Consider the following 25,646-nt stretch of genomic DNA (forward strand, 5'->3'; position numbering starts at 1 on the left):
ACAGTTGCACAAAGGCGGGCGACCTTGAACCTTCACTCGACCAGGCAAACAATGCCAACACTTGCTCACGCGTCTTTTGTTTTATAATAGGTTTCCGAAAAATCTACAAATTCATTCCTTTTAATTTGATTTCGTTATTTCAAGTACCTAATAGAGGTGCTGTCATCAATTAATTTTTTGAGCATTCTTTTTTTTACTCGTTGCACGTAACCTGTCGTTAGACCCTAACGTTGAGTACAACAATATTTTAGAAGGTGGACCATTTTGATTTTTCATCACTGACAAAAAGTACAAGCAAAAATCAATTGTGTCAGTGACCCTACACTGACACTTCACCGGCCATTCTTTCCATTCTAGTGTTTCAATAAAAAGGCACACAATTCACATGCCACCTATGGTTTCATTTTCGATTCTTTAGTTATCACACCACGTGTTCTGAGTTTGTTTAGTCTTAAACACTTAATTAAACTATACAGATAAGTTCTCCAGTATAGGTTTCTTTTTTCGCGTTAGAAATCGGTGAATGCGAATTTGTGAACATAAATCTGTAGCTTTATCTTGATAACAGCGCGTTTAATTTCTGGTGAAAATTATCGTAACAGTACCATACACTTTCCACATGCAGCCTCTGTTGATTGCATGCTAAAATTTACCTAGTATATGTAGTGCTTGCCTACTAGAAGAAAACATCATCCTCGTGCAGGGTTTAATGATTGCACGTTTTAAGCCTACGCTCATGTCCCGCTAGTTTTGTCGGCATGTAGAGTTTTCTATCTTACAGCTATGAAAAATTAGGGATCTTAAAAAATTTAATCATCAATTAAACATTTTCAAACTAGTAACAAATCATTATATGTAGTCCAGTACCATTGGTTGCAGAGGACTCTCTATCGTTATTAGACTACAATCTTGTAATATAGTCAATTTTCGCATGGTTGGAAAATTGCAATGGATGGGAACAATACTATCAATTTCAATGTGAAAAACTCATATCACTCATATATTTCCTAATCATCTCACTAAACCACATACGCGTATGAACTGTACACAATTCGCGAAAGTTAGTATGTATAGAATATATCTTTGTATGTTTGGACTTAGAACATTCGTTTGTAAACATTGGTAACCAACACACTATGCTGCCAAACAGCTGACAGATTGCACAAAATTTTTGTCCGGATTTCCCAAACACAAACAATTGATCGAAACAAGCTCGTCGACACCAAGTAGTCTCTAATCCACGCTGGCAAGAGCGACTATTAACTTGGATTCAGTTCCCTAGCCCGGTAGGTAGTCACCTCTTCGATTCGCGCACGGCTGGTCGTAATCACGGTGGATCCAGTCGAGGGCGATCCCAGCGAACTTACCGGAGAATCGACCGGACTGAGCTCCCCGTCCGTGGCTAGACCTATCACGCCGCTCCGGTTGCTGCCTCCCAGCGGAATGGCTGCGGTATTAGCAACGGCGAGGTCGTCCACCAGCACGTCCGCTACTGCTGCTCCCTCTAGACCCCCCAGTATCATGGAGTCTTCCTCCTCCTCCGGAATGCGGGGGCTATCGTGGACACCACCGTTGGTTTGAATCTGTAAGGCGTACTCCTGCTGAATTGACTGCAGTATCTCGCGCTGCTCCTGTTGCTCTTCCTGTGTCGTGAAAAAATGGATTATCATCATTTAGCGTTCACCATAAACATACAACTTACCACTATCCGTTCAAGCCGATGGTGCTGGGAATGCTGTAAGCCGCCATACTCGCTGACTTGGTCGCGCATAAGGGTAGTGGTGTTCTCAATAGTCAAAAGTGACCGATCGACCGCATCCAGTGCACTCGGGAGCATCGTTGTGAGATCTAAGATGTGTATAATTTACTTCATTCATAGAAAGCAGAGAAAAGTAACAAAAGTATTAATCTTACCTGAAGCTGGGTTGATCAGATCGTTCAGACAGGCACTCAGATCGGTGTGATTAGCTTTGCACCGCTTCAGTTCGACGTAGTCGCCAGCGTTGCTGGTACTATCGTAGCTACTACTAATGCTACTGTTGCTGTACGTTCTTTTCAGAACGCTCGTAGTACGGGTATGGCCACTTGCGGTATTTTCCAGGTTTGCTATTCGCGAGTACGATGCCGAAGTGGTCGCTATGGCGGGAGGGGACGTTGGTGGAACGCTGCCCCCAAATGGACTTCGGCTGTTCCGCTGAAATTGATGCTGTGATGCGGGTGATAGAATGGAATTACTGCAGCCCCCGCCGCTACTGCTGCTGCTGTTGCTGGCCGGCGAAAAAGGCTGCGTAAAGTAATGCTCCGAGCTCGGCAGCGGTGGCACACGCGATTCATGGGCGGGGCTTTGACTTTGCACCTTCTGCAGCACGGACGGACGTTGCGTCGTGGCACTTGTGATGTTTTCTGACTTCCTCTTAAAGCTAGGTCCGTCCCGCCCCGGTGAGCAATTTCCGTTTTCGCTCAATTTCTTGGATGCAATCGCAATCACGTTCATACTTTTTACGATGGCTGATTTGACTTGGCTTGGTTTCGGTGCGATTATGGCAAGCGGAGTTTTCCCCGATGACTCCGCCAGGGGAGAGTGAGGATACCCTTGACTCGACCGTTCCGCTAGATCGTTCTCATCCGGATGTAGGTTGGTGATCAGGTTCATCACAGCGCGTTCGATTTGCTGTGGATTTTCCACCGAAGGTTCGTCGCTTTCGTCCGGTAGTTCTTTCTGGTCAACCATGACCGAGAACTTGCGCTTCATCCCTCGCACCAGCCGGCGTCCTTCCTCTTCCGATACGAGCGTGTTTATGCAAACGAACGATTGCACCACTTTAGTATCATTATCAACCTCCAAATAGCCGCGGGTTTTGAGATACACAAAGTCTCCGGTGCGGGTCATAAGCCGATAGCAGGATTCACCGTCTTTCTGGTTGTAATCGTACACTAAAAAATCGAAAAAAGGTTATAAATTATACAGTGAGGCAAATGCAAAAAGTTGAAACTTACTTTGCCTCAATGCCACGATGACCCACCGCACATCATCCTTATGCATGAAGGTAAACGGAGATAGACCAGACACCTCACTCGTCATATAGCCTGCCACCATCGATATCCGGTGGTCGCATTGTACTATTCTGCCATCAATCAGATGGCGCGTTTTGTACTCATACTTGCAAGCCTCAATCAGTCGATCACATATCGATGGGACCTTCTGAACTCGTGCCATTGCCACTAGAACCTACCACAGGAAACAAAGTCAGTTCGTGAAAATATAAATTAGTGCTAAAACCTACAATATCGTTCCCGTTTATACTGTGCAGTGAAATCTCGTCGTCTCGACCACGGGCCCTCCTCAGCAGCTGAAGTCCCGAAGGACCGCTTGGTTTTATCCCACGAGGGGCAGCATCCGCACGCCTAAAGCATCCGTCGATCGTGACTAACTCGTATGCGGTCGGTTCCGAGCGGGGACCAGCGCGGGCGATTCTGAAACCACAGAATTTTAGCGAGTATTCAAAAAACGGAATGCTGTGTCAATCTTACCTGATGGCAAATTTCCTCCGATCTTGCCTTAGCTTCTGATCGATTTCGTCCTCCTCCTCCTGGGATCTCCTGTGCAGTTCCTCGCTAGCATCGGCCGCGGGTGCCGTCGGAGTACGAGCGGCTGCCGTTGACGTCGATGCCGTCGATGGCGACGAGGAATCGAACAAATTGACTATATTGCTGGGCACCAGCTGTTGTTTGAGCAAGTTGATGTCGTCCGGGTGGATGAAGTTGAACAGATTTTGTCCGTACAGGTCGGTCTGAGGAATAAATGAAAAATTAGATGGTATAGTCAAAATCGATTTAAAAATTGTAGCAGCAAAATGTGGGGATCTATTTAACATTAGTTAGGGGAACTGCTCCATTATTCATCTCAACAGCTAGCTGCACCTATATTCATCTTATTTCTCTCATTTGTCCAATTGATCGTTAAATTTCTACAAATGTTTGAAAGTAAATCTATTTGCTTCTCGATTTTGTCAAGTGGTTGAAAGTTGTACGTTGAAAATATGGTAAAATTGGACGATAAATTGATCCGAAAGGCGTTATGAGATGAATATAGGTACTGAGATGAATATAGGAGCGGTTACCCTACACGACATAAATTTGTTTATTATTTTTACATTAAGCTTGCTCTCTCCTTCGGACCAAAACTCTGGAGAGATTCTCAATTTTCTCTCACAAAAACTTTTGAAAACAGATGCACTTTAAATTATTTTACGTTCTTTAGTTCAACGTTTTTCTCAACTGTCGAATTGATCAGGATGGATGGCCAAATCAATGTTCATAATTACTTCCAAATCGCAGCTACTTTGAAATCACTGATATGATTTCACTTTCTACCGAATTTTCCTCACTACCTCATCTGAGAATTACTTGCATTTTATCGATTCTTTTACTTCTCTCATCTATCAAATCCTGACAAGTTTAACATCTAATGTATTGTTAGCTTATATCATACAAGTAGTAACGGCGCTTCACATTGTAGCATTTGCACAATGTTTCATTTCCTTCTAAGCTGTGGGGCTCATAATTCATAATAATTGATTACACTTTTTTACGAATCTATGCTTGATCCAATCATTGAAATATAATTATTTGAAAAAAAAAACTAAAATTGAAAAATGGTTCAAAAACTTCATTTTTAGGAGAACATATGTCGCATTTTTTTTTATCCTGAACTTCTACAGTATTCTAATTCACTTCTCTATCCCAGAATGTTGCCGATAAACGTGATTCTACGTCAAAAACTTTTTCAATCGGATAAAATACTCAGTATACTAAGTTGAACACGTGTGCAAATGTTCAATCAAATAAAAAATGAACGATATTGAACGATTAGACATGGCATGGAATGGTTTTTCCGACGATACCGACGATAATATTATCATCCACAAAACCAAGCTTGAGATTTTTAGCTTATGTCGCTTAACTGCGTTGTACGCCGCTTTAAAATTGACTGCAGTCGTGGCTTTATAAGTTTGGTGGGTTTCCGGCCTTACATTATACATCATTGAAATTACGATCTTCTTGCTTTTGACTCTGCCCGAAGAAAAATTTACGATGTATTTTGTGGTGAGAACAGTAAATGGACAATAAATTTTATAGTAAACATAAAAAACATGGTATATTTACGGTACACTTGCGAACGTGTTTTATTATTACCATATTTTAACAATCTTTTTTGTTGTTGAGTCTACCACCGACAATAATTTTACCAAGAAAAACATTGTCAGTGACTTCTAAATCTATGAGAAAAGTGCCTGGAAAAATGCTGGTAAGATACATTACAATTTTCATGGTGAAAATGGCAAAAACAATGGTTTTTATTGTTCTGGACAATGATATATAATGTAAAAATGATATTGAAAAACATAGTTAAATAATGGTAAAACTATGTACAATTACAGCCACTTTCAAGATTTTTGTCTTTCTCCTAGAAAGGTATAGCAATCACTTGCAAAACCGAAAGGTTAAAAGTGCTCCAAAGGGCCGAATGGCATATATCACTCGACTCAGCTCGACGAGCTGAGCATTCTCTGTATGTGTGTGTGTATGTGTGTGTGTGTGTGTGTGTGTGTGTGTGTGTGTGTATGTGCAGATTTTCATTCTCACTCACTTTTCTCAGAGATGGCTGGACTGATTTTCATGAAATTAATTGCAAATGAAAGGTCTCATTGTCCCATAAGACCCTATTAAATTTCATTGTAATCGGATTTTTAGAGGTTATGTATCCAAATGTGAAAATCATGAAACATCAATATCTCAAAAACTACACATCCGAGTTGAACAAGATTGATTTCAAATGAACGGGCTACCTGAAATACCCTTAACTTTCGAATTTCATAAAGATTTAACTTGTGGTTCAAAAGTTATGACAAGAAACGTGTTTTGAACACTACTTAATCTCACTCATGTTTCTCAGAGATGGCTGGACCGATAGTTGCCCCATAAGACCCTATTGATTTGTTTTGCAATCAGACTATTACTTTGCCTGTTATGTTTAAAAATGTGAAATCCAGCTATGAAAAGGAACATATTCCGAAGACTACTTGAACTCACTCACTTTTCTCAGAGATGGCTGACCCGATTTCCACAAAATTAGAGTCAACTTATAAGTCTAGCTGCCTCGTAACACCCTATTGAATTTTACTGTAATCGGACTGTAACTTCGTCTGTGAAGTACCAAATTGTGAAAATCACGAAACTTCATTATCTCAGAAACGACAAAACTGATTTGATCAATATTATTATCAGATGAGCGGGCTAGTTAAGGGTTAACTGATGAATCATGATTGAACACGTGGTTTCAAAGTTTGGCTGCCCTATACGTTCCCATTTCATTTGATTATTTGAACTTAAGCCACCGTTATGTATTAAATTGTTGATAAAATTACGAAAGTCTATTATTTCAAAGATCACATGACTTATTTGAACATAACTAGTTTCTTACGAACGAGTCATCTCTCAAACTTACGAATAACAAACTTCATAACAATTTGATATGTGGCTCAAAAGTTATGGAACGAAAAGAAATTCAAAGGCTATTTAAAACTATACCTGCTTTGATTGATATATGTACTGCCTGTGATCGCATAATTGTAACATTCGACATTTTATGGATTTCGTGCTTTTTATTGGGAAATGCTTAGAATAGTATGTACTTTTTACATCTGGAAAAATATGCTTATGTTTGTGTGAAAAAAGTCGTAAAAAATATCAAGTTGTTTTGTCACATAGCGTAAATAACCGCATAATTGTCACACTGCTTAACTTTTTCAACTTTTTTGTCGAAAAAGTTTCCATCCAAATCCACATCTGCATCCTTTGGAACTCGGAAGTTATTCTGGTCCGGTAACCAACCACCGGTGATCCGTTTCTGATGTTCAGCTCATGCTTGTTGAATACATGAAAAACTTCTTTTTCCATGTGATATATTCCAAAAGTAGCTTGAAAGTGACGGCATAAATGTATCATTGCAAAAATTTCAACCAATTTGACTTCAAAAGTAATATTCAATGTATACATAGTGTAAAGTAGTGCTTTCTTCATGATACTAAGTTTAGTTAAAGTGTCTATTTGCGAGAATATATTAGTAACAATGCATTTAAGGTCAAAATATAAAAGTGCGAATTGCTCGAACAACCAATTTTGCAAATGTTACAAATATGCGATTATGGGCAGTGTAGTCTCAACATAATTTAATGTTGATTCTGAATATATTCATATTGGGTGGTATTCAGTCATTTTCAGCAAATTTTCTGGCATCAATCTGACACCGGAAATACTCATATTGGGAGGTATTTAGTTATTTTGGTTGTTTCCCAGAAATTAACAGTGGTCGTCTTTAGATTCAAAATGGTGTCAAGGGTCAATGTTTGGTTTCTATGCATCATCTCGATTACGGAAATATCCATGTTGAGTATTATTTGGTCATTTTCGGCTGGTTCCTATATGTTGCCATTTAGCATTTCAAAATGGTGCCTGAGGTCAATTGTTAGCTCATTGCATTATTCTGGTTCCAGAGATACTCATATTGGATGGTATTTGGTTATTTTAGGCTGTTTTTCACAAACCGGAAGTCGCCATCTTGGATTTCAAAATGGTATTTGAGATAATTTCTGGCCTCTGAGCGTCATTCTGGTTGAAGAAACACTCATATTGGGTGTAACTCGATCATTTTCCGCTGTTTCCCTGGAACCGGAAGTCGCCAACCTAAAATCCAAAATGGGGTCTGTGGTCGATTTCAGCTGCTGTGTATCATTCTAGATCCGGAGATACTCATGTTAGACGGAAATCGGCAATTTTTGGCTGTTTCCGATTTGTGGCTCCAGTGCATCATTACGATTCCGAAAATACCTATAATATTTGGTAGTTTGCCGCTGTTTTTCCGAAACCGGAAGTCGCCATCTTAGAAATCAAAATGGTATCTGTGGTCGAATTTAGCTCCTGTGTATCTTTCTTCATCCGGATATTATTATATTGGGTGGAAATTGTCCATTTTTGGCTGTTTTCCAGAAACCGGAAGTTGCCATCTTACAATCCAAAATGTTGCCTGAGGTCGATTATGGAACATATTTGTTACCACTAAAAACATTCACCTGCCAAATAAGGTTCCATTTAGTTGATTAGTTCGCGAGATGTGCAAAAATTTGTGCAGAAACATGTGCTTACAGAAGAGGGAGGGACGTCAAACCAATATGGACATATTTATTACCCTTTAAAACATCCACATGCCAAATTAGGTTTCATTTGCTTGGTTTGTTCCTGAATTGTGCAGAAATGTATGTTTCATTTGTATTGGACCCCTTCTTTCCAGAAGAGGGAGGGGCCTCAAACTATCATAGGAACCTTCATCGGGACCAAAAACCCCTACATACAAATTTTCACGTCGATCAGTTCGGTAGTTTTCGAGCCTATATGGATCAAACAGACAGACAGACCGGACTACATTTTTATATGTATAGATTACAACATCAATATTTTAGAACCTAAAGAGTGAATATACATTTATTGGATTTAAGCGTTCATGTAAATCTATTTTTACAAATAAAAGTTTAAATGAGAAAGGCTGGGTCTGACCGCTAGGTGGATTAATTTAGGTTTTTTGATGTTATTTTTTGGGGTGGTTAACTGGTATAATAAAGTTCTTTGGGGAATTTCGAACATAACTGTCCTCTACGCTCCTAAGTACGAGTATTTTGTGCTCGCGCTTTTTCTAACAAAAGACCGCTCCGAACTTTTCTTGGCTCTGATATGTAGCCGCTGGGTTTGTTGATGCTAAGATGATACCTAAAGGTCACAGTCCGCCTTCGGAAACTATTTCGAAATTTAGAATGCGAATCCTGGTTTTTCGAATACAACTTATAATGGCCAAATACCATCCAATACGGGTATTCCCGGAATCGAGATGATACCTAAGGATCGTTAAACCACTCCAAACACCATTTTGAAATCCAAGATGGCGACTTCTGATTTCTGCGAAACAGCCTATAGCGGCCAAAAATCATACAATATGAGTGTTCCCGGAATTGGGATGATGCTTAGAAGCCAGGAATCAACCCTAGACGTCATTTTGAAGTTCATGATGGTGATATCCGATTTTGTAAAATATTGTCAGAACCGACATAATGCCCTAAGGATGGAAATGGACCCCTTTTGCGTCAGTTGAAAATTCAACATGACGACTTCCGGTATGGAAAATAGCTGAAAATTGTTCAGTATCGTTGTACGCTGCTTTTAAGGTGAAACGGGATTGTGGCCTTTTCCTATACAATTTTGAGGTTAGAGTTCTTTTTACTTCTGTATTTTGATCGTAAAAAAATCGGCTTCCACTAAATAAACAGCACTCAAATTGCTACTTCAGGCATGCAGCAGTTGTGAAAACAATTGATCAAAGTTTCATGTACGTAGTCTTCATAAATCAAGAAAAAATTAGATTGCAAAATTCGAGTTGATCGCGACCACGTCCGGTTTCACCTTAAATCCACTGAAATTTTCACTTTGTCAGTTAGTAGGTTCCCGTCCTAGCATTGCGAACTTCTTGCTGTTGACTCTGTTAAACTAGTCTTAGTTTCTTACAGAATTTTCAACATTACTGTCCTCTACGCTGCTGAGCACGAGATTTTTGTTCGCGCACTTACGTCCGGCAGCTCTGGTATCCCGGAATCGGTTTTGGTCTTGGTCTGACTCGTAGCAGCAGGAACTGTTGCTCCGGTTCTTTCTACTTGTCACACTGTAATCCTGTAGACATGTCATATGATTTAATCCAGGGTGACGAAAACGTTTTCAAAAACAAATTCCCTGTTTTTCCCTGAAATATAACATTTATTTCCCTGATATTTTCAGAGCATTGAGAACAAAAATATGCAACGCAGATGAACGGAGCTCTGATATCCCAATGAAAAAGTATTCGATGGGATGGGACACCAAACAGTGAAATCCGGTAATAGTCGTTTTATATTGAAAAAATCCGTTTTAGCGCTGAAAAGTCGTTTAACGAAGAATCGTTTCTCAGTAGAAAAAAATCTCTGATTGTTTTTCAGTTTTCTCTCATATTTCATGCATTCCCTGATCGAAAATAATATAACCTGATTTTCCCTGATTTTCCAGGGGTTTCCAGGTTTTCGCCATCCTGTAATCTGATGTATAAATATAAAATTTCGTCACGCAGTAGGGTGTAAAACGACATAATCAGTAGTGGCGCCTATTTCAATCAGACAAAAAAAAACTGGCCTCAAATTTTTTAAGTTTGATCAATATCGACAATTTCAATGAAGGAAACGTACACTCGGATTAACTAGCTGTTTTACGAATACGTAAATATCAATTATCATGAAGAAACCACTGTATAAACATCAATCGAAAAAGTCAGCTTAAATTATCGCCATTCAGGCGCCATTTGGGTGCTAAAGTAATTCCCTGCAAAACAGAAGCAAACTGCTTAAAATAGGTTAGGGTGATTGAGATAGTGTCCCTCGATTAAGAACTTCGATTGACTATTGCTAAATAAGTGTTGACACAAAAAAGATAGCGAAGAAGTTGATAAAGGTGATGTTTGTATTTCACTTTACACATTTCGAGTATTTTATCTCAATGCACTGGAGGCTGCATAAGCTGCTTAAAATATGTTCCCTACCCTATATCTCATTGATATTGTTCCCTTCGTTTCTGAGTTTTATTCGACTGTAAATTGAGCAAATACCATTCAATAGAGGTTTTTTAAGAACCGATGTAATGCCCAGCGGTCAGAATCCGTCTTCAAACATCATTTTGAAATCTAGAATGACGACTTGCGGTTTCCGCATATAGCTTAATATGGTTAAATATCATTCAATATTCCCGAAACTGGGATTATGCCCAAGGGTCGGTAATCCGACTTAGCCAAATATCATTTGTCAGAAATAAACTCCAGGTATTATTCTGTCATTTTGACATTCAAGACGTGACATTCGATTTCAGGAAAATATCCTAAAATGGTCATATATCATCCAATCAGAGAGTTTTCAGAGCCGAGATGATGCTCTGAGGCCGGAAATCAACCCTAGGCATCATTCTAAAATTCAAGATAGCGTCTCCCGGTCTGGAAAATAGCCAAAATGGCTAAATATCATCCCACATGGGTATTTCTGGAATCGGGAAGATGTCCAGAAACCGGAAACCAGCCTAGGACGCCATTTTGAATTCCGTTACTCTGTTGCATGTTATTAAGAATTAAAATTATTGTACTGTCTAGTAAAGTAATACAGATAATGATGTTTTCCACGTGGACACGATATTTTTTCAAAAAAATGTAAATCGGCAAAAAATTATTTTGGCCTATAGTAAAAACTCTACAGATGTTTCAGATTTAGTGACGTTGTCAGCTATAATTGTACCCTTTTCGTGATTTTGGAAACACTATTCAGACCTTTTAAGAACCTATCAAGAATTTCAGGTAAAATAAGACATATTTCATGATTCTATTTTTCTCGTTAGCAGATGTACCTCTAAGATTTTTATGACTAATTTGAAAACATTTTTCGTGAACATAGTTTTAATTTTTTGAGGCACCTTCAACTAAGCTGTGAGCCAATTTCGGAGAGCAATTTTGTCTTTAGTCTCATCCGTATACATATATGGTAGCCAAATCTGGAATCAATTTCTGCTTTGCCGTAGAAATAGAATTACTTTACTAATTTGAATCAATTGTAGATCATTTTATTTATTGTTTTTTTTCTAAATTCGGAAGTGTTTCATGCATTTTAAATAATTTGGAAATCCTAATTTACTTTATCGGTTTTTTTTTCAAAATAATTTCTCATACGTTAATAGATGAGTTTTCATTTTCTTCTGTTTCTTCTGTACCTAAAATCATTTTTCAGCCTTTTTTGAGCTTGAGCTTGACGACCGCACATTTCATAGTTGCTTCTTCTTGATCTATCTGACGTAGTGAAGTTATATGGCTACTTGGGATTAGTTTGCCATCTTCAGTGAACAACAATCCAGTAGCTACCGCTTTGTATGAATCGATAACGGCGCCGACTATATCCTTACGATCGTCAGGGTGCAGAAGAAGGTTGTAAGGAAGTAATTTTAACAGTCGTTGTTTACGGAGACCGAAACCACTTCTGCACCTCCACGACTGCGACGGAAAGGAAGGGTTATGTTACCGTATTAAGTGACTGAATTGAACATAATTGCACGCGAAGTTAACTCATTATGACGACGAACGATGAGTGCCTTTTTGTCGAACCCAGCGCGTGAAAATCATTTACCATCAGAAGCATTCAAATGTTTGAGTTTGACTATTACTATTTTTGAACATCCCCGAGAAAACAAATGCAATTCGGTAGGCGTCACTTAAAAGCCTTTTTAAACCTTTTTTAGCTGTTTGATCAGATTTTATTATAATGTTTCCTGTCGAATTGAAGAATTTTAAACCAATGTCTCCATTGTTCCAACTATTCTCCTGATTTTAAAGGCGTTTCTCTGCTCTTTCAAACATTTTTTTTTGCAATTTAGAATGAAATTCTGATAAAACCTTTTTGCTGTTTGCTCGAAGCTGGGGCTATGAGTTGTAGATTATTTAATTTACATGCCACGCTAGGAGCCATTTTTTAGGTCTGTTTTTCTAAGTTTTTAAAGGGCTTCCAGTTAATTCTGGTTTTTTTTTAAGTTTTTAGGATCACTATAATTACTATAGAAAGTTTATTTATGCATCTTGCATTAAGTCTTAATATATATATAAATATATCATTATCGTCAACGTCATATTGTCAAACAAGCAGATCTTGCTACTCTACTGGAGAAACAACTGGAACGCTCGCCAAATTCGAATAAATCTTCACCAGAAGTGAATGTACGTTTCATCGAAGACATAGGCTTAGCGACGTTGCCTGCTGAATCTTCCGTCGTCGAGCTAGGGTGTCAATATTGATAAGCTTGCACCGATCACCGTATGGAGGTAAATTCTGTGGGTCACAACATGGCAAGTTTCTTAAAGCAATTCGGACAAATTGCATTTTCTAAGATAGGTCGTACTAAAGAGCAATACAGAGCTTTCAAGCAATACGGATCATAGAAATCTTTTGCTATTTTGGGTATAAAACCCAACTGGCGATTAGCCTTGGCAACAGGGTTGCCACATTTAAATTTGTATTTTCCTTTGAGAAATCTGAGCATCTGTATCTGGAACAAAAATATCTGTAAAAAAATCTGTATTGTCTGAACATGAACAGCTTTGCATTTTTTAAGTTTATGGTACAAACAAATGCAAAATCCATTGAGCTGAAACGTGTGAGGAATTGAAAATATTTTCAATTTGCTTAATATTTAATGCATTAGAATTTGGAGTGTTCATGAAAATTAATGTCAATTTGGAAAATTCTGTAAATCTGTACTTCTGACGAAAATCTGTACATCAGTATATACAGATTCTGTAACGTTTCTTCGGCCTAAAAATCTGTTAAATACAGATGCGGCATCCCTGCATGGCAATAACGGCGGATTTAGATAAATTTAGTAAACTACTATGTCTTTTCTGGTTTATATAGGTGTTAGGAAATTTTTGAAACTAATTAAAAATCAATTTTAGCTTATTCTTGTTTACAATTTATGCCGCTCTTTAGTAATCAAAAGTTTTGAAATAACTTTCAGCTACATTAATTCCTTTTCTGCGTTGGTTTATATTTTCGTTTAACAATACTTCCAGGTATTTTTGGCTCAATTCTGCATGTTTTGTTTGTTCTCCTAATTATTTCCAGTTAAGCTTGAAATCATTCACCTATTTTTTTCATAAATGCTCCAGAGTGGTTCTAGCTGGATACGGAGGTTGAAATGTGTGTGAATCGTAATAGAAAAATATTCAAACAATTGCTGAATAATTCTCGCACTCGTCGCTGGCTCGGGCCCGCAGAGTTTACAAAAAAGGGAGTTATCGTTTGTCGTCGTGATGAGTACACTTCGCGCTCAATATTCTCTGATTTAGTCACTTACAACGATGACACACCCCTCCCTTTCCGTCGCAGTCATGGAGATGCAGAGGTAAACTCGGTCTGCGACAAATACGACTGTTCTTTTCCTTCCTTGCAACCTCCTTACTCATTCTAATGATAACGAAAGCTACTGAATTGTTGCACACTGAAGATGGTAAACTAATCCCAATATACGGAGTTCTTTGTGCAACTTCACTAGCTCAAATGGATCACAGAGGATCAACTAGCATCAAAGCAAGCTCAAGTTAAAAGTTAAAATGCGTATGGTAGTTCAATGTTGAAAATGACAATCGACTCCCGATTATAAATTATATGTGAATTTTATTACTTTGTTATTGTTTTCCTTTTTCGTCTGCTGACGACCTTACAAATGTGAATATATTATAAAAAATAGGCATGCTTGGACCTTGCCGAAGCTAGAAATGTGTCACATTGCTAATCCTGAGAACATATTTGACCATCAAAGGGATATTGATAGCATCAATACGGCTTACACTGGGATCTTACACACACTCAAATACAACACATTCTGTTTCCGTAATAATCAAGATCGACAAAACCTCATTTTGATCTAAATGTTAAATAATGTGTAGCAGACGAATACGAAATACCTAGAGTGAGTGAGTGTTGAAAGACTTCGTACTGTACTACCCCTAAACATTTTCACACATTTTTGGCCGCCAAACACAGCCGAAACAGCAATTTACATATATTGTCGCATTTCTTATTCTTACCTTCGGATAAGTTTTTAAAACTGTTTTTTCTCTCTTAAAGTGTTTTAAGTCACATAAACTTATTCTCAGGATTATTTGTTCTCGATTTTTTTCTGAATTTTAGGCATGTTTTCCAGCGTAAACTTTTGTGTGATTCCTCTCTGCCTATTCAGAAGTTTCAAAGTTTTTTGGAATTAATTTAGGAGAAATTTTTGAGATTAGCTTTCTGGTAAATTTGAATTATTTTTTAAATTTTCTTGTTAAAATGAAATTAAAATAACATTTTTTATTTACTTCCTGTTCAAAATGTGTTCAATCCGTTTACTTCTCGGAGCGTTTTTCTGCATTTTGTTGTAAATTTGTTTTTTTTATCATTTCAACTTGTTGTCCAACTTGTTTAATCATCTTTCCAGCTTCTACAGAAGCTTCTAGTCATATGTATTTTAGCCACACTTGTAGTTGTTAAACTTTTTGCATGCTTTTCGTTTTTCGTCTCGTCGTTGTTTTTTAAAAAAAAAATCGATTTCTGTTTTGACCATTTCTGTATTTCAAAAGCTCGTTTTAGGAATTTTGAGTTATGTTCTGGTTTCATGCTATTTTTTGGGCCTATAATGCTATTTTTCTATTCAGAGGGAAGCCTATTATGTTTTTTTGCGTTCAGAAGTGTTTGCTATCATTCAAAACATATTTTGGGATTATGTGTCTTTCGGTTTCTTTTGGACTATGAAAGCGTTTGCAAGCAATTCGATTTCTTTGCTGGTTTGAAGAGTGGATATTATTTTTTAAAACAACTAATATGAAATTGACAATTTTTTTCAAACAAAGAATTACAGCAACATTTGAAATCATTTTTCCATCTTAGGAAGTATTTACAGCAAAATTTACTATCAATTTTTTCTTCACTCTTTTCTATTCGTTTTAATGGTTTTTTCGTCGTTTGAGGCAAAATTTTAATGGGATTCTTTCCTTTTATGGCTTTTCCGGTTTTCAACCCAAAACCACGGGTTGAATTTGAAATATTTTTTTGTTATTCTTTTGCTGTCTTTCAAGTTATATATAAATTTGGAGTAATTTTTTCAACTCTGTTTTAGAGTTGTTATCAAATATGGGCTATTCTGTATTTATTCATTGATGGAACACTTTCTTCTTTAGTCTTTCTTAGTTTTCGGTACGATTCTAAGTTTCAATCTTCCTAGTTGTTACTTTATGACCTTTTGGTATGATTTACGACTATTTTAAGCTAAACTCACAATCAGACATTTACCTAATTGGTATTTTAGAAGTGATTTTGAGCCATTTTATATTACAGGTAGGACTCGATTATCCGGAACATAAAAAAATTCATTCCGGATAATCGAATCACAGAAAAAATTTCAAATTTGCTATTAACGAACATAAAATAAATATTTTCTTTTTTTATTTCACTTGTATGGTGCAGTGGCGTAACCAGAAATTATTTCTGAGGCGAAAAGAGGTAAAATCTTGAGAAGCGAAAAAAAATAAATTGGGCATTGATTATTTTCACTTAACTCGAACATGTCCCAAACATGCCGTAAGCGACATAAATGGTCACAAATATGCCAGGAGGGATGATAAAGGTGAAATTCCGGAATAAAAATTAACAACGAGCACCAAAAATATAATATTCCGGATAAAGAAGAATTGCTGCTACATTCCGATTTGGAACTCGACCTTCTGTTTATTGTACACAGACTTCGCAGCAAACTGTTAAGTGTACAGGACAATTGCGGGGCTAGCGCTACGATCCTACTGACACTAACAGTCTCTCCCGAACTGAGACTCAAACCTACGACGACTGGCGCTTTAGGCCAGCATCGTACCTCGAGACCATCTGGGAGAAAATTCCGGATAATCGAGTCTGATCTGTAATTTGGAATTTGCTCTTAGTTTATTATTTTGTGTTCTTGGAGTGCGTCTGAGCGAAGTTTGCGTCTTTTTCATCATTTTTTTTTCATCTCTTTTTAATGACAATTTACCCCCACCCCCATGTGGAATGTGGATGGCTCCTGAAGATTTCTGAGCTACAATGCTTTCAATAAAGTGTATGCTAAAATACATATACCTTTTAAGTAAACTGCTCTTAAGTCTCAAAACAAAGTCACCTGTTGAAAACAATAAGTTAAAAGAGATTTTCCAACCATCCACCTTTAACATTTATGGGACTGCTTCTAACTGTTAAAACATGGGTACAACAAAAGTTCATCATCTCGCAAATATTTTAAACCAGTCCGGTCCGAAAGACTTCCTAGAAAAAATACCCTGCTACCCACGAGTCAAATCAACTCAAGATGAAGTGGGATTGCTAGCTTCGAATGATGATTTTTCTCGGCGGTGGGCTTAAACAACTTGTTTTGTTATCTCTTAATTTCAAATAATGTTGATTTGGTAGTCTTCTTCCGCATCACTCGCAAGTGGCTGGGTTCTTAGGCCTACATAATGATTCTTTCATCAATCATTATTTGAGTTGAAACTGGAATCCACGTTGAAAAAAGTACGCTTTATGACTCGCAAAATACACAAGCTCTCTGTTTCAGATAATTGAGCAATTTCCAATTACAGAACAAAATATCAAATAGAATGAATCGAATTTTCTAAGAAAAACCTACAACCAGTTCTGCGTTTGGTTAGTGAATGATTTGTTTAAACGGAGAATAATGTTTCCTTATAATCGTCACCACATACATTGTATGCAGTTGTTTTCGCCATTGATTAAATATTATTATCGCCACAGAAGGCAGAATCACGAAAGGCAGAACTCTATGACCGTACACACAAGGCAGAATATTTCAAAAGGCAGAATTACGAAGGGCACGAAAGGCAGAATCACTGAGAGCAGAACCTGACTCACTATAGCCAAGTGCGTGATGGAAAATTGGTGCGAAACCTGGTCACGGTATCAAAGCTGCTACTCTACATTTATTATTTGATATTATTTGGTAACCAGACATAATAACTGGTCACACAGCAACGACCAGTTTTGATGGGAGGTGCAGTTCAAGCCTAATTATCAGATCCGAAACGCGCAAACTGGTTTGGCTCAGGTCCTAAAGACTCTCATGGCATCGCGGAGAGTAATCTTTCGATGTTAGGTATAACTTACACTAGACTCAACGGCTTGATGGTTATAATTAACATAAAACAATTCATGCGGCGAAGACGCATAATCGAGGGCAAGGAACCGAGGCGGCACAAAGCCGCCGTGGTTTCCGCGGTCCGAGCCGGCCGCCGACCCGCCGTCGGAAGCGGCGGCATCTCGCATACAAACAACTGATCTATTGGTTTTCTAGGATTATTCAAACAGGTTTTCTTTCCCTTAGTTAAGTCCGAACGAGCGGTAGCGAGTAAGGACAGCATACACTTGGACAATAGAGTCGGCCAAAGGCCGCGAGTGTGTGTTGTTTAAAAGAAAATAGACCATTTTTTGATTCTGCCATACGTGCTCTTTGTGATTCTGCCATTCGTTATTCTGCCTTATGAAATATTCTGCCTTTCGTAATTCTGCTTTTCGTGATTCTGCCTTTCGTGATTCTGCCTTTCGTAGGAGACCCTAATATTGGGTCTAGGGTAAACATATAAAACGCTACAGTTTACAGTCTGTGTACACAACCGCTGCAGTGCAGTGCAGGAGCACAGTCCAGCCGCCGCTAGACGTAACACTTACGTTATAACTTACACAATACAAGTGCCGTTTAATTCTAATTTATCAGTGAATGGTTACGTACCTGACAGTGGCCCAAAAGTTGTTCAACCGACGCGGACACTAGCACGATCTGTCCCCGGCATGTCACTGTCAGCAGAAAGCCGTTCAGCATACGAAAAAGGCTATCCTGTACTTCCGGTTTCACCGCACTTGCGGGCTCTGGTTGCGATTTGCCGAAAACTGCGAAGGAAATCGAAATTATTAAAAGATTAAACCGCTTAAACCGCTCAACGTCAGAATTAGGATGGGTGTCGTTTTGCGTCTTGCTTGAACTTTTCGCGCTCGGAGCCGAAAAGGGACAAACGAATCCCATTTCCATACACTTACCATAATCCACCCGAAGTGCGTGGGCCGAAAAACGGAGCACCGCCGTCTTGTCTACCCGCCGGGGGGACTCGGCGACATGTGGCACGATACCGGACAGCTCCTGGATCGATCCGTTCAGCTTGTCACGGCGATTTTTCTCGGCCCGATTTCTCGCCTCTCGGCCATTTCTGGAATGAAAACAGAGAGAGAGAGAGGTAGTGATGAGATACATTGAGGAATAGGAAAAGGCAAGGCGAAACAATTTTCTCGCTGGATGTAACATTATCGCTTCTAATATTGTTCTGTGAGACGTAACAAGCTTTGGAGTTCGTTATAACCGAACAGGAAGGAACGGTCGGATCAAACTGATACAACCCACTTGAGGACCAAATTGACGCTTTGCTGAAAGGAAAATATCAGTCACCAAGCGTGCACGTAATCAGGACTAGAGGTAATCTTTACTTTGTGAAAGCTACCTCTGATTATAATTTTTCCTACATATTCATACCCATATATTCGCAGTTAAATTGAGTAATTGAGTAGATTCACTTCGTTCGCCACACTTGTAGGTGTTAAACTTGAGAAGAGGAAAAACCATGCTTGGTTTCTCATCCTTCTCGTGAAACTTCCCACGAGAGCTCCTCCTTCGCAGCATCTTCAATTCTAGTAGCTGCTTTGGGTCGCAGGGAAAATTGTAAATTTAAATGAAACAGGCACGGAAAATGGTTAAAAATTCCAACAGTTTCCTTTCACCTTGAACGCCTTATCTTCGTGAGCGAGGAATTCCTTGGCCACTCGGGTGAGGCCATAATCTCTCAGGGACATCAACGTGGCTGACGCTTTTAGTGAGAACTCATGTTTCAATTTGCGTATCGGTCCGAGCGTGTTTATCCAACGAAGAAAGGAGCTTTCGGTTCTGATTCCCAGAAGAATTTCACAAGGCGCCAGGCGTTGTTTTGCCTAATTTTTAGGATATATTGAAGCGACCGGCTGTGCTGAACTTCTCGCAACAAAATTGTCATGAACAAATATTTTAACTTCAGAATGATATGACCGTAGAACAATGAAAAGATGAACAATCCTTGAGGTGGATCTTTTTTCCTGCATAATTCATGCCAGGCAAAATAAGCAAACCTTTAATCAGCTCCAAGGTTGACAGTGTTTAACCTTCCACCAAAAGCGAGATACCATACGAATCATAATAAAATGAGTAAACGAAAATCTGAACGCACGCCTCGAGGATGCGTGACGGATGTGTGCTAAATGGAAGAAAAATATCAGAGGAAGCATTTACTCTTTCCCGTAAGGAGATATGCTGCTGCGGTGTTCGGCTTTGCGATGGAATGTAAACGGATTCCAACCACGTAGTTCGGAAAAGATTGATCAATAAGTAGGTTGTCTGTAGTATCGGTAGGTTTAGTTTGATTTGCGCCTCTGCTTTTTTCACTTAGAAAGTGATACTAATTAACATTAGAGAATGCGGGACTAATGTAAATAAAAAAGCTTCCTTTTTCGCTTTTTTATTGTTGAAAAGAAAAAAAAAACAAATATCTACGTAAACAATAATATGTACTAACTGTTTACAACTAAATTCAACTTATACGGTGATAACATTGTAGAAAATTTGTGTTTTGCTAGTGGAGTTACAAGCGTTTGTTGTACAGTCGTGCAGCCGGGTTCTGATTGCGTAAATACGTTAGTAGCTGGGAAGGATATTAGCAAACCAGATATTCCACCATGACCAGCAAAAGCAAACGGGGAGCAAAATAATCGGGTTGTTGTGATTCTGTTGTTGTCGTTCCGGTTCAAAGCGCAGCAGCGCGTACCAGCGTAGAAACATAATCACAACAAGCCGATTACTGCAGTTTGCTGTTCAAGAGCCATCATTTTGCTCCGTTATCTTGCCATTATGTTAGATTCTACGCAGTCGGTTTTTTTGTTGCGTATCCTAAAAAGTTTTATTGCTTAAGAGAACTGAATAAAATTGGTTAGTTATTCTAGTTGAGCTAAAAAGTCAATGTGCTTCGACATTCTGAGTATCAGTTTATATGCAATAATGTTAGCAAAAATTGCTAAAAAATCATTGGGAAATGAGGCATAACAATAAACATGTCACAGAACTGATAAAGACGAGAAGATACTAACTAAAAATGTTCTGTCTTCTGCTTCGAAGGATTTTAATTAAGATACCAGACACTGATGAACTGGTTTGATTAATTTGGTTTTATCGTTTGTGTGCAATCCACAAGGTGTTTATATTTTTTTTTTACATTTTGGTACTCGTCTGGGAATAATAAAAAATCCACAAAGTGAATAGAAACCTTTCGAAATGATTTCCGAATGATTTTATTTTAATTTTTCTTGGGTCATCGCTTTTGGAATCATTTAAAAAAAAATTCAAATTATTTTAGTTATAATTTCAAGTGTTATACAACGAAACAAGCTTGTTTTCAGCAAAACGATAACAACATAAACATTTTAGGCATTATTTTCAGCAAATTTGCACTAACAAATGCGTTCTTAAGATGCTAGTGTTCTCCAATTATTGTGAATATTTGAGCTGAAAGATGACTGGATTTGCCGGTGTTTCATTTCAATTATCTGCTAGCACAAAGGCGTAAAAATTGCCCAAGCGTGGTTGAACAGGGGAAGAAAATGTTCAAGTTGGCTGAGAAGGAATTACATGTTTCGATTTCGCATTCTGTTTACCTTGTTTTGCCGTAAGAATAGCCAAACAAATAGGACACCGGTTAAATTTTGTCTAGGATTTGGTACAGCGAAATTTTACATTCGCTTCCACTAGACATTTGAGAAGAATTTTTACAAATCAAACATTTAGAAATCTACTGAATCTCAAAAAAATATAACAATAATATTAAAATCGTAGAACTGTAAGGACAAAAAGATTTAAATGATAGGTAATCTCCAGATACGTTGACCAGAATGTTTCATCCAAAATTACTTCGAGGACAAAATTTGAGCATACTTTAGGAGGTAATTTTTTTTTGTTTCCTTCTCTAGGCTTTCAGAGTCGTTCACTTTTCATTATTCTGAGCACAATTTGAGATCATTATTTTGGTTTTTTTTTCCGGATATCAGAGGTTTTTTCCGAAGTAGACTTACGTCTTACGGCAGCATCCTGGGATAGGATTACGAATTGAAAATCCGAAAACATCGAGAGTGTCACGAAAATTGTGTCCACTTTCAAATGTTTAAAACTCAGCCAGTTTCCAACCGATTTCCGCAATCGATTGGTAAATAAGCTATGCTCCCACACAAACACAGAGAACTATAACTTGATTATTTAACTTGTTGTACTTTTGCAAATTGTCATGCCTTGTAGAAATGCAGATTCAGACCCTTTTTTCGAATTCCTCCATTCTACTACCTACGTAGCGCCGCCTTGGCATTTGCGTTATTCACAGGCATTTAAGATGAGTTCTTCATCATCACGTTGCTACTTCGCTCGTTCACGGTAACATCACTATTTCGTTAAATCAAATTCGCAAGTTTCAATGTCTGATTGTAGCCAGAGCCTGACAAAGTCATTTTCAATTGACAATTGACAATTATCGGGTTGTGAGTTCTGTTTGATTTTTCCGGTTGAAGGGCATGATAAGAAAATAAACGTTTTTCAATTGAAAGCGGAGATTAACAGCGTCACTCTTACCTGACGATTCTCAATTAAAAATAACAATGAGCCCCGACGGAGACAGGGGACTTCCATACAGTATTACACGCTTATAGAGGAAATAGGAAGAGAAAAAAATCGTGACGATACGAAACGGAAGACGCCATTACCAATTTCACAACCCGAAGTGACTACGGGGTACCAGTGATCAAAAACAAAGAAGACCTGTTCATCTTGTGCTGGGCTTTGATTCCCAGTAGGTCAAGTTCATCGTCTGCTGTGCAATGGTCACTATTGCCCAAAGAGGTGTTCTGTCTAATATCCAAGCTGTTCTTCTCCCGAAATAAACGGGAAAGGAGCATAAATGAGTTTTTGTATTTAATGTAAATGAGTTTTCAGTTTAAATACAAACTAGTTTTTGCATCTAGGTAAAATTTTAAATTTGACTTAAAATTTCCATCGAGTGTGATTTGGTTTTTGATCAAATTATGACACAAATAAATAGTAACAGATATGACACTCGAATTAATTGGGTTCATGAAGCTGTACACATGCACACAAGGCAACAGTGGAAATGATGTTTCGAATCTACTTTCTACAACTGGAAGTGCATTATTTTTGATTCAGATTTTGTTTTAAGAAACGAAAAAAGTGTGAGCAAATAGAGCGTGAATTTGGCGACTAGTGATAATAAAGACTGTTGATAAAATCGTAAAAGAACTGTATTACTGAACTTTATCGCTTCGCACCATCAAATTGTTTGACCAAATCGAGTATATTCTCGAACATATTGCTTATGTCTTAACCAGGTAACGTCAGCACGAACAGAATTTTCCCCCAGTCGCACATCGGCAATATGCAACACGCAACAGTTGCACTCTTGGTATCGGCTTCTATTCGACACGAAAGCAATTCGATTGTTTTCCTTCTAAGCACACTCGATAATTTTGATTAATTTCTCGTCGTTGCAGATTGCCACTTGCATGACGGCAGCTTTTTCTATAACTTTCATAACTTCATCAGCTACTAACTATTTTATAACAGCTAGCAGCAAGACGAATGCTTGAGCATCGCAATGTTTACCACAATTTCTTTATCATTTTTTTTCAACAGGGTCAACATGAGAACATATTAATCACATTCTCATATCTACTGCAAGAAATACATTGACATAAGACAGGCTGTCGTAATTATACGTTTGTCTTGCGGTCGTGTCATATAAACAACCTTTTCCACTTTTGTTATTCTGAGCTAAGTTGAGGGTCGATCTCGTTTTTCTGGTTTTTGTTTCAGGTTTTTAGTTGCTTTTTTTCCCAAATATTTTGTGCTGAGCTTAAGTTAGCATCATTATTGTGGGCTTTTCTGACAACCAGAACATTTCATGGTATTATAAGCCAAACTAAGAATCGACCGCTCAGTCTCTTTTTAGGCGTTCAGATGCGTTTTTTTTGTAGATTATTCGGCGTTCAATTGGAATGATTTTCCGTTTTGATAATTCCTGATCCCTAGAAGTGATATTTCGCCATTTATATCCATGTTTAAGACAAAGAACCCGAAAACTATTTGCATGAACAAACAAAAAAAAAAAAAAAACAAAAACACAAAAGAACAAAAATTATTACAAAAAGACAAAGAAATAAATATTTTACGTACCATAATGCCAAAAAAGAATGGAAAAGGTATACATGAACATGAACAAGAGAGTCAAAATTAGTTCTATATTAATTTTTACTCTCTTGTTCATGTTCATGTATACCTTTTCCGTTCTTTTTTGGCATTATGGTACGAAAAAAGTTTATTTTCATGTCATGGCGTAAAACATGGAACAAATAAGTCGAAAAAAAAAACAAACTGCTAGGGAGAACACTGCGAAAGCCAACACAAAAACAGCCACAAAAAACGAAAAGGATGCAAAAAGTACCAGTACAAATCGTAGAAACAAAAAGTAATACAAACCAGGTATCAACATGTATTAGCGATGCCTAACATGACACATTAAATGAGCAACTAAGTTCTCGCTATTTATCATAGCGTGTGTGAGCCAAGCTGATAAATAATAAACTGCTTGTCTCATTTCATTCAAAAGAGGGGCGGCTGAAGCGCATCGAGAGTTAAAAGAAAGTTTACGGAGAAGGAAGGCCAAAGACCTTCAAAACAAGAGGAATTACTCGAAAAAATTACATGTAAATTACGGAAATGAAATGCTACTTGCTTTTTCAGTTCTTGGCCGATTTCCGATCTTGGCCTGTTAAAAGATTGGAAAATCTGTCTACTTCTAGAATCTGAGACCGACATGAGCCAGTGACCACATATGGTTCCTGTAAATCCGGATCTTCGGAAGCATGTTCAGGTGAGACAAATTAGTACAATTGTCGATAAAACCGACCAACATTGGTATCAACATTCAGGAAATCACTCCAGGAGTTGATTTTCATTCATTTTGAGTCCATTTGATGAGTTGTCCGAAATGGCCATTTCGGAGCAGATTCACGACCTTGAACACGGTCCCGAAGATCCGGATTTACGGGAACCATATTAGGGGTCGGGTCAAGATCGAAAATCGGTCAAAAATCGAGGAAGTAAGAAGCATTTCATTTTGGTGGGTACCCGGCTACCCTGCCGAGTACTTACGTGTGTTAAAATTGCCGAGTACTTAATGGGTAATTAATTATTCTTCGTTTTATCGAAGTTGAAAATTTATGATTATTCCGTCTGAAAGTGAGAAACGAATTTTACATTTCTTATTCTTGCATATAAAAATCTGGTAGTTGATTGCTGCAATATTTTGATAAAAATGTTCAATTACTAAAGATATATAACAGATAAGAAGACACATTGTGTGTTTTGTATGAAACAATATTGTAGAACAATGAAAAACTGTAGAAAATCATATAGCATCGAAAAAAAAGATTCTGAAGAATGCCCCATTATATAGAAACTCGAAACAAGTCCATTTATTTAAAGACAGATAGAAGTAGGATGTTTTCGGCAAAGCTGTTTATCATAAAATGTGCCACAACTTTGCCAAACAAAGTGGATTCTTATATGTTGAAATAAGGAAAGTGATATTTGTATCTCACTTTTAGGTGGAATAATCATAAAATTGTAATTTCTATAAAATGGAGAATAACACTGGTCTACAAAAGCGGAAAAATGTTTCCCTGAAGCTCGAAATAGCTGCCCTAGAAAGATTATAGCTTTTCAACCATTCCTGTGAATTTTGGTGCCTCTAGCTATTACCAAAACACATTAGGAAAACGCCACAATCT

General features: G+C 37.9%; 1 protein-coding gene across 2 annotated transcripts in view; it reads right to left on the reverse strand.

Moving 5' to 3' along the window:
* Positions 1-380: 380 nt before the first annotated feature.
* The window catches only part of LOC129721692 (circadian locomoter output cycles protein kaput-like), a 165,416-nt gene continuing 140,150 nt past the window's right edge, over positions 381-25,646 (reverse strand). For both annotated transcript variants that reach the window (XM_055674568.1, XM_055674567.1), the window contains exons 4-11: positions 18,768-18,934; positions 18,463-18,620; positions 3,532-3,791; positions 3,285-3,474; positions 2,998-3,229; positions 1,915-2,934; positions 1,703-1,848; positions 381-1,643 (exon numbers count right to left, since the gene is read on the reverse strand). In XM_055674568.1, coding sequence (XP_055530543.1) covers positions 1,260-1,643; positions 1,703-1,848; positions 1,915-2,934; positions 2,998-3,229; positions 3,285-3,474; positions 3,532-3,791; positions 18,463-18,620; positions 18,768-18,934 — 2,557 coding nt within the window. In that variant the 3' untranslated portion in view covers positions 381-1,259. The remainder of the gene's footprint in view (positions 1,644-1,702; positions 1,849-1,914; positions 2,935-2,997; positions 3,230-3,284; positions 3,475-3,531; positions 3,792-18,462; positions 18,621-18,767; positions 18,935-25,646) is intronic.

Source organism: Wyeomyia smithii, chromosome 2 (genome assembly GCF_029784165.1).
Source record: "Wyeomyia smithii strain HCP4-BCI-WySm-NY-G18 chromosome 2, ASM2978416v1, whole genome shotgun sequence".
NCBI classification, from domain to species: domain Eukaryota; kingdom Metazoa; phylum Arthropoda; class Insecta; order Diptera; family Culicidae; genus Wyeomyia; species Wyeomyia smithii.